Source organism: Rhineura floridana, chromosome 7, assembly GCF_030035675.1.
Source record: "Rhineura floridana isolate rRhiFlo1 chromosome 7, rRhiFlo1.hap2, whole genome shotgun sequence".
NCBI lineage: Eukaryota > Metazoa > Chordata > Lepidosauria > Squamata > Rhineuridae > Rhineura > Rhineura floridana.
In genome coordinates, this window is record NC_084486.1 from 110701607 (window position 1) to 110719420 (window position 17814).

The following is a 17814-nucleotide window of genomic DNA, read 5'->3' on the forward strand; positions in this document are numbered from 1 at the left end:
GTTTCATTCAAAAAATAAAAGCTCATTGCAGATTGATTCTGCTTCACCCTGTAGTATATCCATTTGGAAACAGATGTAGGCAGTCCATGTCTGCTCAGTACCAATATCACAATCACCACTTCCTTTTTCATTCATCTGGGCCACATACAGAGAGGGAAAGGCATAAATAATCTATCAAGGGAAGAGTTTTTAAATGCATATCAAGTAGCTACACCCACCCTTGTGGATGGTATGGTCTAGAATTAATCTAGATTGAAAGCAGCAAGTTGAGGTTGGGTGTGATTTCAGATTGAGAAAAACAACATTTTGCTCCACAAACAGGATAGTGTGTACACGCAGCCTAAGGGCCCATCCATGTCCTCATTAATTCACCGTCGTCCACATGATGTTGCAAGCTAATATGGATTTTCGCATTCACAAATCCGCATTGGAAATACCACTGAAAAACCAATATGCTTTCCTGTATCGATAATCAATTGCAGCATTATTGTCGTTGTTGTTAATTAAATTTATATCCCGCCCTTCCTCCCAGTAGAAGCCCAGGGCTCAGACGCAATGCAGCAGACTTTCCTGCAATAGGTGGGCCATAGGCATTCCTCCATCATATACCAAGCCCCCTATCTCCTTCCCCCCTAATAGCCAGTTGCATTTCCAGTACAGGCATACCCCGCTTTAACATACACAATTGGACCGGAGGGTGTATGTAAAGTGAAAATGTACTTAAAGTGAAGCAATTATCTATGCATGTACTGCACTGCAATCGCCACTAGATGGCAGCGGCGTCATGCCATTAAGTGTCCATTATTGCGAAGCGTGTACGTTAAAGTGGGGTATGGGAGAGTATGGAGCATGTACGTTATAGCAAGGTGACTTTTAAGTGAAGCGACTTTAAGCGGGGTATGCCTATACTGGAGTTGGATCCACCTTCTGTCCACGCCTCCTCCTTCCTCCTTACAGTGTATCCCTGCTTCTCATACTGAACTGGGGTACTTCCTCCTTCCGACTTCTGTAACTGTATCACATTGTTGTTGTTTTAAAAAACTAGTACTTTGTAATCAAACGTAAAATCAAATGTTTAATGAATAATATTTCCACTTAAAAGCTATTTTGTAATATGCAAAAATAATAATAATTGAAAACATGGAGTTTAAAGGAGGAGGTTTTTAACTGAGCTTGCTTGGGCTGATAGGGGGAAAGGGGAGGGGAGAGGAGCAAGCGCTAGTACTTTAATGTGGCATTGATCTTGCAGTCGATCCAGCAGTAGGCAAAGCTTCTCTCTTCCTGCCCAACAGCTGATGGGGATGGGAGGGGGAGCCAAATATACCAAAGAGCCAGGCGGTCAGATCAGTTAAACAAATTCAATGGAATCAGGAGTAACCAGCGGTTCCTATCCTTAGTATGCACTATATTATATGTAACAGCTCAGACATTTATTTTGCTTGCACTGGAGAGGGGGACTATTAACTTTGCCCTTTTGCACATCAATAAACCTGCACATGTATGGGAAATTTTTTAACATACATGTTTCTGCAGTGTTCTGAAAAAGCGCACCAAAAGCAAACAAATGGTATGGACCAATAACTGAAAAGTGATCGATTTAAGGGAGTGACCAATGTTAAAGCGATTGGGGGGGGGGGAGCACACGTATAGATGCTTGAAAATCGGGTTTTCACAATATAAATCCAACCACAAACAGGCCATGTATGGATCTCCAGGCCACCAACCGAATATGGAAAACGTGGCTTTTACGGTTAGGTATGGATGGGCCCTAAGTAAAAGAAATGTGCAATCTCCTTATGAAGGTGAGGACAGCATTGCTATATTGAAAGAAATGCACATTGAGGGTAACCTCTATTAAAATACACCAAGGTACACCCTCAAATGTTACAATGAAGTCCTTTGAAAGCTGGGCTTTTAAAAAAAAATCCATGGAAGGTAATTTATAGCTTATTTCAGATTACACAGGATATTAAAATAGCTGTTGAGATTCCCCTTTAGAGCACTGCTTGTAAGCATATAGTGAAGATAAACAAAAGAGGGAATGTATCTGAGGGAGGAATTAGACTGTAAAGAATGTGTTGTCTCAATTTATTTATTTATTTATTATTTGATTTATATCCTTCCTTTCCTCCCAGCAGGAGCCCAGGGCGGCAAACAAAAGCACTAAAAACAACTTTAAAACATCATAAAAACAGACTTTAAAATACATTACAACAAAACATCTTTAAAAACATTTTTTTAAAAAAGCTTTGAAGACATCTTAAAAAAGAAAAAAAAGTTAAAAACATATTGTTTTTTTAAAAAGGTTAAAAAAACATATTAAAAAGCAATTCCAACACAGACGCAGACCGGGATAAGGTCTCAGCTTAAAGGCTTGTTAAAAGAGGAAGGTCTTCAATAGGCGCTGAAAAGATAACAGAGATGGCGCCAGTCTAATATTTAAGGGAAGGGAATTTCGCAGGGTAGATGCCTCCAGGAACCATGTAGGCCTAGGCTCAGATATATATGAAATTCCACTTAACCACTAGAACTTAAAGATCCCCATGGTGAGAAAATGAATGTCTCATTGCTTTACTCACTCATTTTGGATGCCATTGCTGATGCCTGATAAGTCACAAATGGAATGAGTCATTTTCAGTAGATCAGGACAGATCTTAAAGAAAAAAGCATTTTTGTATAAATCCCTTGATGGTGAAAACAAATTCTTTAGGGATTATGGGGAGACAGGGAAACTAAAGAGAAACAAGTAGAAGATTTCAGTTGTATCGAAAAGGCCCATGAGCATATCATGGGGAAACCTGCCCATAGTGACCAACAACAAAAATATTAAATCAGTGAGAATTCACCTACCTGAATTCACTGCTGTGGTGGCCATCCTGGACTATTAGGACACCTTCCTTCTGGGTTCAAAATCTTAAGAAGTTAATGAAAAGATTGGGGCTTCTCTTTCCAACACTGTCATCTTTTCAGTGCCAGTTCAAGACTTTCCTCTTCTCCCAGGCATTTTAGCATGTGTTTTAAATTGTTTTTATATTGTTTTAAATTTTAAAATTGTGTTTTAAATTGTTTTTAAAATATGTGTTTTAAATTGTATATTTGTTTTAATGTTTTTGATTGCTGTAAACTGCCCAGAGAGCTTCGGCTATGGGGCGGTATACAAGTGCAATTAATCAATCAATCAATAAGAGTAGATCTCTGCAGAGCTTGTTCTGTCTCCTGACAGTAGATCATACTTCTTTCTTTTGGAAGTGGGGCCTGCACCTTTAATTACCCAAGACGTGTGAGATCCTTGCTGATAAAATAGAACTGCTTCACCATCTGTATCTTGATCTACTGTTCTAGATGCATCCATACTTGGAATACTGTGCACAGTTCTAGTTGCCCAATTTCAAAAAGGAATTTGTTTTCTGAATAGAAACAGTTAAAAACAATTCATTTTAAAAATCAACTATGTCGTAGTTAATTAAATCAAGCCAGTATTATTAATATTTTCCTTTGTCATTGTCCAATATTTATTTGTTTATTCCATAGGATCATAGGAAGCTTCCTTACACCATGTCAGATGATTGGTCAATCCAGCTCAGTATTGTTTATCCTGACTGGCTCCACCCTTCCCAGATTTCAGGCAGGTGTCTTTCGCAGCTCTACCTGGAGATGGCAGGGATTGAACCAGGGACCTTCTGCACACAAGGCAAATGCTTTACCACAGAGCTACAGTCCTTCCTATTTAAACTGATTTCAACAGTGAAAATTCATTGTTGTAACCCACCCTGGAACCTTATGGTGAAGGGTAGATAAGAACTCTAATAGATGACGATGACGATAATGATCAATATTATTCACTAATAGGCAAAAAAACTTGCAGTTTAAGAATGTACCTATAGCCCACAGATATTTCTACCAAACTTTAAAAAGCAGGGAAATTGGGCAGCTATAGTGAATGCACCAGGGGAGCAGGAGACCTGAACTCCTCTCTGAGATATTGTACTGCCCTACAAAATTGTCAAAATGCAAACAGAATTTGGGTTGGTCTTTTACAGTCCAATCCACTTACTGTGTAGCTTGGAAGAATTTGGTAATGTGCCTCTGAGCATATGGTGAGTGGTGGCAACACCTGTAATCAGCCCAAATAATAGAAAGAAGATATGTCCTGTGCTGATCTTGTTTTACCCGGGAGGAAGCAACATTATTAAGACAGTTGATCTAGTTCAGATGGTCACTTTAAATATGTCTGATTTACTTTGCAATTTTAGTGAAGTTTTCTATAGGAAATCATTTTCTTTTGTTTCTATGAATATGTGAAATACAGCAACACTTTGCAAAATTTATACTAAAAAAACTCCAAACATAATTGTTGTTGAGCCTCAGCTAAACCAGAATGGACAGGGAAGGGGGAGGCATGAGTTTCAGAGGAACTCTGCCAGAGGAAGCAGAGTTGGGAATTGTTGAGTCTGGACAGGACCTTGCGGGTGGGGGTCAGCCTGCACACCAGCCAATTCCCACGGTTACCGCACTCTCAGAGGAACAGAGAGCGCTGCCCCCAGCTGATGCAGAAGACTTGTTGGGGGAAGCTCCAGAGACAGTGCCAGCTCCTCCCTTGCCAAGCGGTTCCCAGGAGGATTCCAGTGTGGCACAGCCCCCTGATCTTGAGCCTGTTGCTCAAGAGCAGGTGTCTTCCGATGAGCCGTTGGAAGCACGCCCTCTGTCCCCGCGCTCCCGCTGCCGCGAGAAACGGACAGGGCAAAGACAGGAATTACGTAGGAGTCAGAGATTACGTTCGAAAACATTCCCTTCATAAGCTTGCCGCTTAAAGTGGGGAGTCGTTGAGTCAACTTCCTTCACACGCTGCAGAGCATGTCTAGAGTATAGTTAGGGATTCTAGTGAGTTAGCGCAGGGTTTCCTATGAAGCGCAATGCTTTTGATGTATCCATTACTCTAATAAAATGAGATTTACTTGCACCCACACTTCAGTTTCATTCTTTCGGCTCTGGACAGGATAACTGTGGAATAATGGCACTGACTTCTGCAAAATAGTCTCCAATGGACCTCAGAAGTGTCTCAATTTGCACAAGATAAAACAGTGGGAGGTGAAATATATTCTAGCAAAATTCTAGGTGTGCTCTATGTTTTTAATTGATCGTGAACACCTTGCCTTAAATAAAGTGGTTTAAACATAGCAGGCTGAAAACATGCATCCTCTTTTTTCCAACAACTAGAGTTATTGCTAAAGTAGCAGCATAAAAAGCTAAAAAGGGCAGCTTCAGCCTTCCTGAAACACAACCACAAGCTCTGTTTTCCTAGGTTAAAGAAAGGTCAGGCTGTTCTAGGTGGGAAAACAACAAACACAAAAGACTTGCCTGGAAGGCGCAGCCCCTTGATTAGATTAAAAGCAGCCAAAAGCTTAAACAGCCCCGCCCCTCAGGAAGGAAGGAAGGAAGCCTGAGAGAATACTAAAGTGTTAAGCCCCAGCTGATAGCCATCAGCCTCAAGTAACACATCATTGGCTGGCAGCAGTAGCTGGGAGGAACCAGCCACACATATAAAGTCAGAGCACCCTAGCGAGGGAGCCTGCTCCACGAGCTAGAGGGAGCCCCAGCTGATGAAGCGTCAAGGCGAGTTAAGCAGCAGAGCGAAAAGAGGGCAAGTAGCTCCCATTTATTCCATTATTTAATTGAAGTAAAACAGCTCAGAGCAATAAGTAATAAGGGCAGCCCAAGGTCACCCTGAGCTAGGAGCCAAATCCTGAAAGAACCTATATCTTAGGAGACAGATCCTAGGAGAAGGAAGCCCATAGAAAGCTAGTTTTCAACACCACCCTAGCAGGAAAGCTTCAGGGGACACTGTAAACAAGGCTAAATTCCAGTCGGAGAGAAGGGGGAAAAGGAAACTCCACCGACACATACAGGGAGAGAGTCAGCTCAGTCCTTGCTAAAAAGGGCAGCTTCAGCCTTCCTGAAACACAACCACAAGCTCTGTTTCCCTAGGTTAAAGGAAGGTCAGGCTGTTCTAGGTGGGAAAACAACAAACACAAAAGACTTGCCTGGAAGGCGCAGCCCCTTGATTAGATTAAAAGCAGCCAAAAGCTTAAACAGCCCCGCCCCTCAGGAAGGAAGGAAGGAAGGAAGGAAGCCTGAGAGAATACTAAAGTGTTAAGCCCCAGCTGATAGCCATCAGCCTCAAGTAACACATCATTGGCTGGCAGCAGTAGCTGGGAGGAACCAGCCACACATACAAAGTCAGAGCACCCTAGCGAGGGAGCCTGCTCCACGAGCTAGAGAGAGCCCTAGCTGACAAAGCATCAAGGCGAGTTAAGCAGCAGAGCGAGTTCGGCAGCAGGGCAAGGAAGCCAGGGCCCCCCACTCTGCCCGTCTGTTCCCTGACCTCAACTAAACCGCAGTCTCCAACCCATTGACGTAATAAACCTTAAACAAAACTATGCAGGTAAGAAGCCAGCAGGGGTGTGGGGGCTTTCCAGTGTTTTGCACCGCCTGCAGCATGTACGACTATCTGCCTGTTGGACAGAAGTCGTGGGTATGCTCTCGGTGCAATGAGCTCCTGGCTCTCCGGGAACGACTTCATTTCCTTGAGGCCAAGGCGGCGGACCTGGAAAAGCTGAGAGAGGCAGAGAGGTGTGTGGAGGAGGCCTTCAGGGACGTTATAGCTGTGTCCCACTCCAACGATGATAGCTCTCCTGCTATCATGGAGAACGATGGTCTCATGGAAGGAGAGCATCCAACTGAGGAAGAGGGAAACGATCCCTTAGAAGGGACCCATTCCTTGGGGGATGAGCAGCTATCCTCTCGTGCCGAGGATATATCTCCAGGGGGTGGAGGGATCCTTGTAGTGGGTGATTCGATCATTAGGAACATAGACAGTGGGGTGTGTGATGGGCGTGTAGACCGCAAGGTGTTTTGCCTGCCTGGTGCGAAGGTTGCGGATATCGCCCGTCGTTTAGATAGTTTGGTAGACAGTGCTGGGAAGGAGTCAGTGGTCGTGGTGCACGTTGGCACCAACGACATGGGGAAATGCAGCCGTGAGGTCCTGGAAGCAAAATTTAGCTTGCTAGGTAGGATGCTGAAAGCCAGGACCTCCAAGGTGGCTTTTTCTGAAATGCTACCGGTTCCACACGCAGGACCAGCCAGACAGGCCCAGCTTCGCAGTCTCAATGCGTGGATGAGACGATGGTGTCAGGTGGAAGGGTTCGGATTTGTTAGGCACTGGGGAACATTTTGGGACAAGCCGGGCCTGTACAAAAGGGACGGGCTCCACTTGAACCAGAATGGAACCAGACTGCTGGCACTTAAAATTAAAAAGGTAGCAGAGCAGCTTTTAAACTGACTGAGGGGGGAAACCCGACAGGAGCTGAGAAAGGTCCGGTTCGGAATAAACCTCCCCCCTGGGATAAAAACCAAAGAAATGATGAAATTTTAAAAGGGGTAGGCCTAGAAGTAGGCATTGTGAGAGCAGGGGCACAGCATATAAATTCAGAAGAGCAAAATTACCACAGGCCTAACCACAAGTGCCAAAGACACTTGAAGAGAGACACTGCTTACAAGTGCCTGTACGCTAATGCTAGGAGCCTCCGAACCAAGATGGGAGAACTGGAGTGCTTGGTCTTAGAGAAGAGCATTGATATAGTGAGCATAACCGAGACCTGGTGGAATGGAGAAAACCAGTGGGATATGGTTATCCCTGGATATAAACTATATTGGAAGGACAGGGAAGGACGTACTGGTGGCGGAGTCGCTCTATACGTGAAAGAAGGCATTGAATCCAGCAAGCTCGAAACCCCAAAAGAGGCAGACTCCTCCACAGAATCGTTGTGGGTGGTGATACCGTGCCCCAGGAGGGACTTAATACTGGGAACGATCTATCGTCCCCCTGATCAAAATGCTCAGGGAGACCTTGAGATGAGATATGAAATTGAGGAAGCATCCAAACTAGGAAATGTGGTAGCAATGGGTGACTTCAACTACCCGGACATAGACTGGCTGCATATGTGTTCCAGTCATGACAAAGAAGCAAAGTTTCTAGATATTCTAAATGACTATTCCCTAGATCAGTTGGTCATGGAACCGACCAGAGGGACGGCAACCCTGGACTTAATCCTCAGTGGGGACCGGGACCTGGTGCGAGATGTAAGTGTTGTTGAACCGATTGGGAGCAGTGACCACAGTGCTATTAAATTAAACATACATGTAACTGGCCAATTGCCAAGAAAATCCAACACAGTCACATTTGACTTCAAAAGAGGAAACTTCACAAAAATGAGGGGATTGGTAAAAAGAAAGCTGAAAAACAAAGTCCAGAGGGTCACATCACTCGAAAATGCTTGGAAGTTGTTTAAAAACACTATATTAGAAGCTCAACTGGAGTGCATACTGCAGATCAGAAAAGGTACCGCCAGGGCCAAGAAGATGCCAGCATGGTTAACGAGCAAAGTCAAGGAAGCTCTTAGAGGCAAAAAGTCTTCCTTCAGAAAATGGAAGTCTTGTCCGAATGAAGAAAATAAAAAAGAACACAAACTCTGGCAAAAGAAATGCAAGAAGACAATAAGGGATGCTAAAAAAGAATTTGAGGAGCACATTGCTAAGAACATAAAAACCAACAACAAAAAATTCTATAAATACATTCAAAGCAGGAGACCATCTAGAGAGACAATTGGACCCTTGGATGATAAGGGAGTCAAAGGTGTACTAAAGAACGATAAGGAGATTGCAGAGAAGCTAAATGAATTCTTTGCATCTGTCTTCACAGTGGAAGATATAGGGCAGTTCCCTGAACCTGAACTAACATTTGCAGGAAGGGATTCTGAGGAACTAAGACAAATAGTGGTAACGAGAGAGGAAGTTCTAAGCTTAATGGACAATATAAAAACTGACAAATCACCGGGCCCGGATGGCATCCACCCGAGAGTTCTCAAAGAACTCAAAGGTGAAATTGCTGATCTGCTAACTAAAATATGTAACTTGTCGCTCGGGTCCTCCTCCTTGCCTGAGGACTGGAAAGTGGCAAATGTAACGCCAATCTTCAAAAAGGGATCCAGAGGGGATCCCGGAAATTACAGGCCAGTTAGCTTAACTTCTGTCCCTGGAAAACTGGTAGAAAGTATGATTAAAGCTAGATTAACCAAGCACATAGAAGAACAAGCCTTGCTGAAGCAGAGCCAGCATGGCTTCTGCAAGGGAAAGTCCTGTCTCAGTAACCTATTAGAATTCTCTGAGTGTGTCAACAAGCATATAGATAGAGGTGATCCAGTGGACATAGTGTACTTAGACTTTCAAAAAGCGTTCAGGGTTGTTAAAACAAAAAGGGATTGTGAAGAGCTCCAAAAAGATCTCTCCAAACTGAGTGAATGGGCAGAAAAATGGCAAATGCAATTCAATATAAACAAGTGTAAAATTATGCATATTGGAGCAAAAAATCTTCATTTCACATATACGCTCATGCGGTCTGAACTGGCGGTGACCGACCAGGAGAGAGACCTTGGGGTTGTAGTGGACAGCACGATGAAAATGTCGACCCAGTGTGCGGCAGCTGTGAAAAAGGCAAATTCCATGCTAGCGATAATTAGGAAAGGTATTGAAAATAAAACAGCCGATATCATAATGCCGTTGTATAAATCTATGGTGCAGCCGCATTTGGAATACTGTGTACAGTTCTGGTCGCCTCATCTCAAAAAGGATATTATAGAGTTGGAAAAGGTTCAGAAGAGGGCAACCAGAATGATCAAGGGGATGGAGCGACTCCCTTACGAGGAAAGGTTGCAGCATTTGGGGCTTTTTAGTTTAGAGAAAAGGCGGGTCAGAGGAGACATGATAGAAGTGTATAAAATTATGCATGGCATTGAGAAAGTGGATAGAGAAAAGTTCTTCTCCCTCTCTCATAATACTAGAACTCGTGGACATTCAAAGAAGCTGAATGTTGGAAGATTCAGGACAGACAAAAGGAAGTACTTCTTTACTCAGCGCATAGTTAAACTATGGAATTTGCTCCCACAAGATGCAGTAATGGCCACCAGCTTGGATGGCTTTAAAAGAAGATTAGACAAATTCATGGAGGACAGGGCTATCAATAGCTACTAGCCGTGATGGCTGTGCTCTGCCACCCTAGTCAGAGGCAGCATGCTTCTGAAAACCAGTTGCCGGAAGCCTCAGGAGGGGAGAGTGTTCTTGCACTCGGGTCCTGCTTGCGGGCTTCCCCCAGGCACCTGGTTGGCCACTGTGAGAACAGGATGCTGGACTAGATGGGCCACTGGCCTGATCCAGCAGGCTCTTCTTATGTTCTTATGTAATCAGTCTGATTTTACATTAAACTGCAGTTTCAGGTCCAACTGTTAATGCACCCAAAACAGAAATAGACCATAACCTCCAGTTTGAAACAAAAAAGGCTATCTTCAACATCATATGACATTGACCAATAAAAAGGCTTTAAAATTAATAAAAATAACTTTGACACCTATTTCTAGGATGAATAATGAGGGAAATAAAATTTTCTAGTTTAGATTCTCTGTAGAAACAGTAGTAACACAGGAAAGAAGCAAAGTAAGAAGAACACCAACAAACATACAAAAATATAATTCTCCATCTTTGGAGATGGCAGGTGTTGCCACCACTGCTTTTTTCCCTGCTTTTTAATCCGGAAGGTAAGAAATGGGATCCTGTGCAAGTTTGCTGAGAATGGATTGATCATTTGCATACTTATTGAGTTAAGTGGGATTTACAAACACACACCAGGCAATCATGCTTAGGATAGGTGAAACTGACCACAGGGGATGGGGAAGGGAGGAGGGGGAGGAGGGAGGGGTGGAAAGGCAGAGGGGAGGACTGGGATGGGAGCAGGCAGGAGGGGGAAGGGAGAAGGAGGACAGATGTGGTTATTTGCATGTTTATTGAGTTCAGTGGGATTTACTCCCATGCAATCATGCTTAGGATAGGTAAAACTGACTGGGGGGAGAGACGGAGGCTGGAGTGGGCAGGGAAGGCGGAAGAAGGAAGAGGGGAGGAGAAAGGGAGAGGAAAGGGGAAGGAGGGAAAAGGCAGGTCTGATCATTTGTATGATTATTGAGTTGAATCGGATATACTCCTATGCAATCATGATTAGGATAGGTAAAACTGACCAGGCTGGGCCTGCCAACCAAGACGTCTTCTGTATCTTTCACAGTTGGGCAGGGGGAAGGGACAATTCTACCTTGTGGTTTTTCCCATTACAATGTTGCAAGAACACCAGCACTTGGCTGACTTTCTCTTCTCCTAAAGATACAGGATCAGTCTCAGGCCCTGAACCTGGCAACCCTACCTCCCACCCAAATTTAAAACAAAGCTGTCCCTGGCCACATCCACACCAGGCCTCTATTACACTTTGGACAAGCATTATTTATTTATCTATTTATTTAGTGTATTTATATACCGCCCCATAGCCGAAGCTCTCTGGGCGGTTTACAATAACTAAAAACATTAAAAACAAATATACAAATTTAAAAACACATCTTTTAAAAACAATTTATCATGGCTTCTCTCAAAGCCATGGCTCAAAGCCAATCATGGCTTCTCTCAAAGAATCCTGGGAAGTGTAGTTAGTGAAAGGTGCTGAGAGTTGCTAGGAGACACCCTGTTTCTCTCACAGACCTTTAATTAGAGTGGCTGACTGTTAAATCATTCTCTCAGGGGAATAGGAGTCTCCTCTCAGCACCCTTCACAAACTACAGGATTCTTTGAGGGAAGCCATGACTGTCTCAAGTGAAATAAAGTCTGTTGTGGGTGTGGCCCTCTGATTAGCCAAGCCCAGCAGCTGTGAGGCTTTTAGAACACTGACAGTTGGTCCTTACTGAGCATGCCCCGTTATAATAGGCTTCCAGCCAAAATTTCTTAAATTAATTAAAAATCAACCAGGCATTTTTTTAACTTTTAAACTGCAGTAGATGAAGGTCAGAGTATGGGGCAAGGTCAATATTAGGATTACAGATACTCTGTGAACATGGCTGATTTTTAATGAATTTCAACAGATTATGAGAACTCGCAGAAAAAAGTCCAAAAGGGCTCTGAGTTTTTTTCTCTCTTTTTAGACTTTGAACTCTTGATTCTCTCTGACTGTTTTGTGTATCGCCATGAAAACTGACAGGGTTGTCTTCTGAGTTCAGAACTATAAGTTTTGTAAGGTTTTGTTTTGAAATGAGCTTATGGGAAGCTTCAGAATGGCATGGGGGGATATTTTCCATTTAACATTGCGGAATGTGAAAAATCCCTGCTGACTATAGTATACAGCCACTCTCGTGGCTGTATAATCTAACCAGAATACAATAAGCAGATCAAGTATTCTTTAAAAAAAAAAATTAGAAAAAGCCTCCAGAATTTGGGGAGTTTTAACTGCAATCCTATATCCCCTTTCCTTGAAATAAGCCCTGAAAAAATGAAATGGACTGCCTTTCAAGTCTATTCCGACTTATGGGCGACCCTATGAATAGTGTTTTCATGGTAAGTGGTATTCAGAGGGGGTTTACCATTGCCTTCCTCTGAGGCTGAGAGGCAGTGACTGACCCAAGGCCACCCAGTGAGCTTCATGGCTGTGTGGGGATTCGAACCCTGGTCTCCCAGATCACAGTCCAACACCTTAACCTCTATACCACACTGGCTACTGAACCCAATAAGATGGGGGTTTTTTTTAGTAAATATGTATAGAATTGCATGGTTTATCTCAAAGGGAGATGATATACGGGTTATTTGAACATAGGTTCTCTGACATACAGAAGTAAAATACATTTTGATTAAGCCCTCTCTGCCTGGATAATTGTTTGCATTCAGGAAAACTGGATTGCTGCCCCCACCCTGTCCACTGTGAAAATATTCACACAATTTTACCCACCTTTATCTTGGTTGTGGTTACTCACTGCTGCATGTAGTTTATATTGCCACAGAATTATGAATTTTAAGTTTCTAAACAGATTTCCATCCTGTGGATTTGCGATGTGGCCTTTGCAAATGGCAAAGTAAATCAGTAAGTTCAAAGCTGAAATTGTGGGTGGGTGATGAACTTTGCCTTCATGTAAATTTCTGATTAGGGGGAAATTGCTGCCTTTAGCAAACATGCCAAGTCTCATATCCACATAAAATGTACTGTTGTTTCCTTAATTTTTTTCCTTGTTGAAGCAAAACTATGACTTAAATATATTATCTTAGACTGAAAAGCCATAGGTCTAGTAACAAAGTGTTGTCGAGTTCATTCAAATCTCACTCTGTTGTAAGAGGCAACGTGATAGAGTAGTATAACATTATGCACAGTGGGGGGTAAGTGGATAGAGAAACGTTTTGCTCCCCCTCACATAATACTAGAATTTGGGGGTATCCAATGAAGTTGAATGTTGGAATATTCAGGACAGACAAAAGAAAGTACTTCTTCACACAGTGCATAGTTAAACTATGGAATTCAGTCCCATAAGAGGCAGTGATGGCCACCAACTTGGATGGCTTTAAAAGGGGATTAGACACATTAATGGAAGAAAATACTATCAGTGGCTACTAGCCATGATGGCTATGTTCTGCCTCTACTGTTAGGGCCACTTTGCTATACCTCTGAATTTCAGTCACTGGGAACTGCAGGTTGGGCGAGTGCTGTTTCATTCAGGTTTTACTTGTGGGCTTCCCATGGTCATGTGGTTGGCCACTGTGAGAACAGAATACTGGACTAGATATGGACCTTTGGCATGATCTAGCAGGTCTGGTATATTATTATGTTTCTGGGTTCTTTGCAAATAAATAGCACAAGACTTGCCTCAATTTGTTTTGTCTGACATCAGCTCCCCCTGCTACTGTCACGATGGCACTGGGAGAATTGTGGGAAATGGATGGTAGCCACCTGGCTGTGTCACAAAATAATTCTGAAACAATTGTGCTTGAGTGGACATCATTGTCTTTTATTCCCCGTGACAAATTTTAGACTGCAAGTTCCTTGGAACATAGATCCGTCCCCATATACTTTGTCAAGTGCCATACATTATATAAAGTAAACAAAAAATGCTTTTACAACAGAACTTCAGTAGCTGCAAATACATGAGGAACATATGGAAGAACAAAACATTACCTTGTCAAATAGTTACCAGGTCTCCGGGTTTTAGCTTCTATCTCAAGGTCTCCAGGGGAAAGACTTAGAATGACCAGCCAGCTTGTGGCATACACATGGCATTTCATTCTAGAATCATGGAGACAGAGTACTGTTTTTTTCTACTTAGTCCACACATAATCTAGACCTATTGCATATTTTTTGCCCCTGAAAAACACTTCTTGAGGAACTGGTTTCATTCCAAAAATAAAAGCTCATTGCGATTAATTCTGCATTACCCTGCAATGTATCCATTTCAAAACAGATGAAAGCCGTCCTGGCAGTGTGTGTATTCACAGCAGTCCAATTATGTTGTGGGTGAGGCCAATACAGTAATAACCACTTCCTTCTTCATTCACCTGGGGCACGTGCAGAGCAAAAGGCATGGATACTTATAATCAAGGAGAGGGTTTTCAAATGCATATCAAATAACCATACTCACCTTTCTGGATGGCAGGATCTAGTATCAATCTAGATTGAAAGCAGCTTGTTGAGGACAAGCAGAAACGATTCCAGATTGAGAAAAATGACATTTTTCTGCTACAAATGGATTAGTGTGTACACAACCTCTTCCTAGCTTGTTACTTTTCTCTCACAGCCATGATGGGTAGGAGTCTGCATAGACCACTGTGTTGTTTCTAAAGGAAAACACACCCAATATTCTGTAATGTTGCCATTTGAATGTTGCCTTATGCAGAATCAACTCATTGGTTAATCTAACCCAGCAGCTCTTCAAAGTTTCCAACAGAAAGGTCTTTCCAATCATTTCCTACATGACAATTAGTGGCTTTCTGTATACAAAGCAAGTCCTCTACCACTGAGCTAAGGCCCCTCCCCCATAAAGGTTGTGCTACACAATGGGACCCCCTGATGCTACTTCCCTGAATACAATCAGATAAATGGCTAGCATACTTTTGAGGGGGTAGAGGTGGAGTTGTGTTTTGCCTTGCTCTCTGATCAAACAGCCGTATTTCTAAAACATGAAGTCCCATAGCAGCCTAAAAGGGTATAGTGACTTAAGTTGTGATTACCACATTGGCTTGATCTTGGCTTTAAAATCCATGTGACAAAGGATCTGAGTTGTTGGGGAACTGCTTACACCATCAGGTAAGTAGTTACTTTTCTGGATCACCCATTATGTGGAAATGTGTTTTTTTTCCAGTGTGTTCAGTCTACCCACAAACCTTCTCAAAGAAAGCAAATAATGCTCTGCTGCCTTCATGTGAGATAAGTGTAGGGTAAAACCTACATGAACCCTCCTTTTTATACCTCAGAAGTCGGATAACAAAACAGGTTTGTTTAGCAGAATATATATACTGCTCAGTCATACCTCCCCCCAGCGCTTTACATATAATATAAAATAGACATTATTTTTAAGAGGATTAATCTGTTGTGGCAAAACAGTAATACTTCTAACAGAGAACTCTGTATGTCAGCCTTTACAGACAGACCATCACTGAAAAGTGCGGCAAACACCCTTAAACCTAGGCCCCATCTGCACTATACGGTTAAAGCAGTATCATGCCATTTTAAACAGTCATGGCTTCCCCACAAAGAATCCTAGGAACTGTAGTTTATTAAAAGTGCTGAGAATTGTTAGGGGATCCCTATTCCCCTCACAGAGCTACAGTTCTCAGAGTGGTTTAACAATCAATCCTTCGCCCCGGGAACTCTGGGAATAGTAGCTCTGTAAGGGGAATAGGGGTTATCCTAGCAACTCTCAGCACCCTTAGCAGGCTACATTTCCCAGGATTCTTTGGGGGAAGCCATGACTGTTTAAAGTGGCATGATACTGCCACTTTACATGATACAGTGCAGATGGAGCCATAGAGTTTCTGTTGTGGGGATACCTAATTTTCCCACTAAAGCTGCAATAATTTATTGCTGGAAAAGTGTGGTTTTATTCCCTGGGTAGTGTATCAGTAGTGACCCTTAGGGCTGCTTTGTGCTACAGTTGTGCTACTATCATGGCAGGATTCCATTAGATCAGGGGTAAGGAACCAGAGGTTGCTGGACTACAACTCCCATCATCCCTGACCTTTGGCTATAATGGGAGCTGGAATGCCTTTCATTTTACACCTGTCAGTGAGCACTGGAGAAGGCAAACTGTTAAAAAAAAATTCTAACACAAGTGCAGCTGTGTTGCCGCACAGCTGTGAAGTCCCATAGAGTGTAAAACAAGTTTCCTGAATTATGCAGGGTGATGTAGGAGGAGTTCTTGACTCGGAAGGGATAGAAGAGTGAACCCCACTGCACATCCTAAGGCTGTAATCCTGTTGGAGTGGGACAGGACAAGTAAGGTTAGAACTGGTATGAATCCTTTACATAGTGGCATTGGCTTGAAAAGATCCAGTGGTAGAAGCTGCAGTAAAAGCCATGGAGTCTCCATGGCGGCACCATGAGACTGTTGCCATTTTGCATACTTGGGGGGGGGGGAGACCAGAGGAGAATGAAATGATCAGTGCTTTATGCCTAGGTAAGCATCTGTGCAGATGTGCACGTGTCAAGGTGATGTAAATGGTTGAAATTTTTGTTTAAAAAACCGCACTGTGTAGGAGCCACCTGCACATGTTTACCTGATGGGGTGGGGAGTCATGTGAGACACAAAACACCTCTCACTAATAAGCAATGTCCTCAGAGAATCACTGGCAGATGGCAAGGGATTCCAGATTAATGTGTGACCACCAAGTGATAATTCTCTTTGCAAAACAAAATGGCGCAGCAATACCTCAGCACTAGGGATGGAGGAAAAATTTGATTCAGTTTGCATTTAAAGCTGACTCTATCAAATCCACACTTTCCAAAACAATATGAGAACCAAAACACAGCCATCCTTCAAAATTCACACTTATCCAAATTTTGTGGTACAGTTCTCCAACCAATATTTACAAAAATGCATATATTAGGTAAAAGTGTGCATAAAGATGAATATATTAGCTAAAATAACATGCAAAATGCATTATATTAGAATAAACTGCTTGCACAAATGTGTACATTAGTCACCACTGCATACACAAATTTGTTTATTGGGAGAAATATGCACTAAAATGCTAACAAAAGGAGGGAGATTTTTTTTAAAAAATCACGAATTGCTGCAGAAATGTGGTGAATGGAATTTATGAATGGAAAAATGAGAAACAGAGAACTGAAACTGTCAGATCCTTCCATCCCTATTTAGCATTGAAATACCATTCAGTGCAGGTTGCCCCCGAGCACTCCCCTACTTAGCTGGTCGCTGTGATATGGCACACCTTGTAAAGTGAGCTGGAGGCTGCCAGGCCCACTGCAGAGATTTTTGCCTCTGTGTGAGGAGGGGCCACATCCTGGAAAGTTGTATCATGCTATCTATGCCAGACAGCTGCAAGCATGCTTAAGGGAATTCTTCTCCATATGCTCCAAAGGTTTTCTGAGAAGCAGCTTAAGCAGAACATTATAGGGGCCATTTCTGTCTGCTTGATCAGGCAGTAGGTGTTGTATGTTTCAAAAACCACCTTGAAGGCCTTGCAAGGTGGAAAGGTGGTGTATAAATGTTTTGAAGAAATAAAGAATGGGCTTCCCTCCCCCTGGTTTTTTATTTTATTATTTTGTGTGGAGTTAAACTGGCGTGATTTTGTTAGAATACATCTATTTTGTACCTATGGTAGGTAATTTCAGCAAAGTGCAAGCAATGATGGCTGATGTCCATATGAACTGGTAGGGCTGATGGCAGGGGGGCCAAC

At 42.7% G+C, this 17814-nt stretch overlaps 1 protein-coding gene across 4 annotated transcripts in view; it reads right to left on the reverse strand.

Moving 5' to 3' along the window:
- SLC19A3 (solute carrier family 19 member 3) overlaps positions 1 to 17814 on the reverse strand; it is a 62673-nt gene that overhangs the window by 37657 nt on the left and 7202 nt on the right. The window contains exons 1-2 of one of the 4 annotated variants that reach the window (XM_061636856.1): positions 14538 to 14617; positions 2580 to 2653 (exon numbers count right to left, since the gene is read on the reverse strand). The exons of 1 other annotated variant lie outside the window; for it this stretch is intronic. In XM_061636856.1, coding sequence (XP_061492840.1) covers positions 2580 to 2595 — 16 coding nt within the window. In that variant the 5' untranslated portion in view covers positions 2596 to 2653; positions 14538 to 14617. Of the gene's footprint in view, positions 1 to 2579; positions 2654 to 12862; positions 12940 to 14537; positions 14618 to 17814 lie in introns of those variants that run through there. 2 more of the 4 variants (XM_061636855.1, XM_061636854.1) reach the window with 2 other exon arrangements.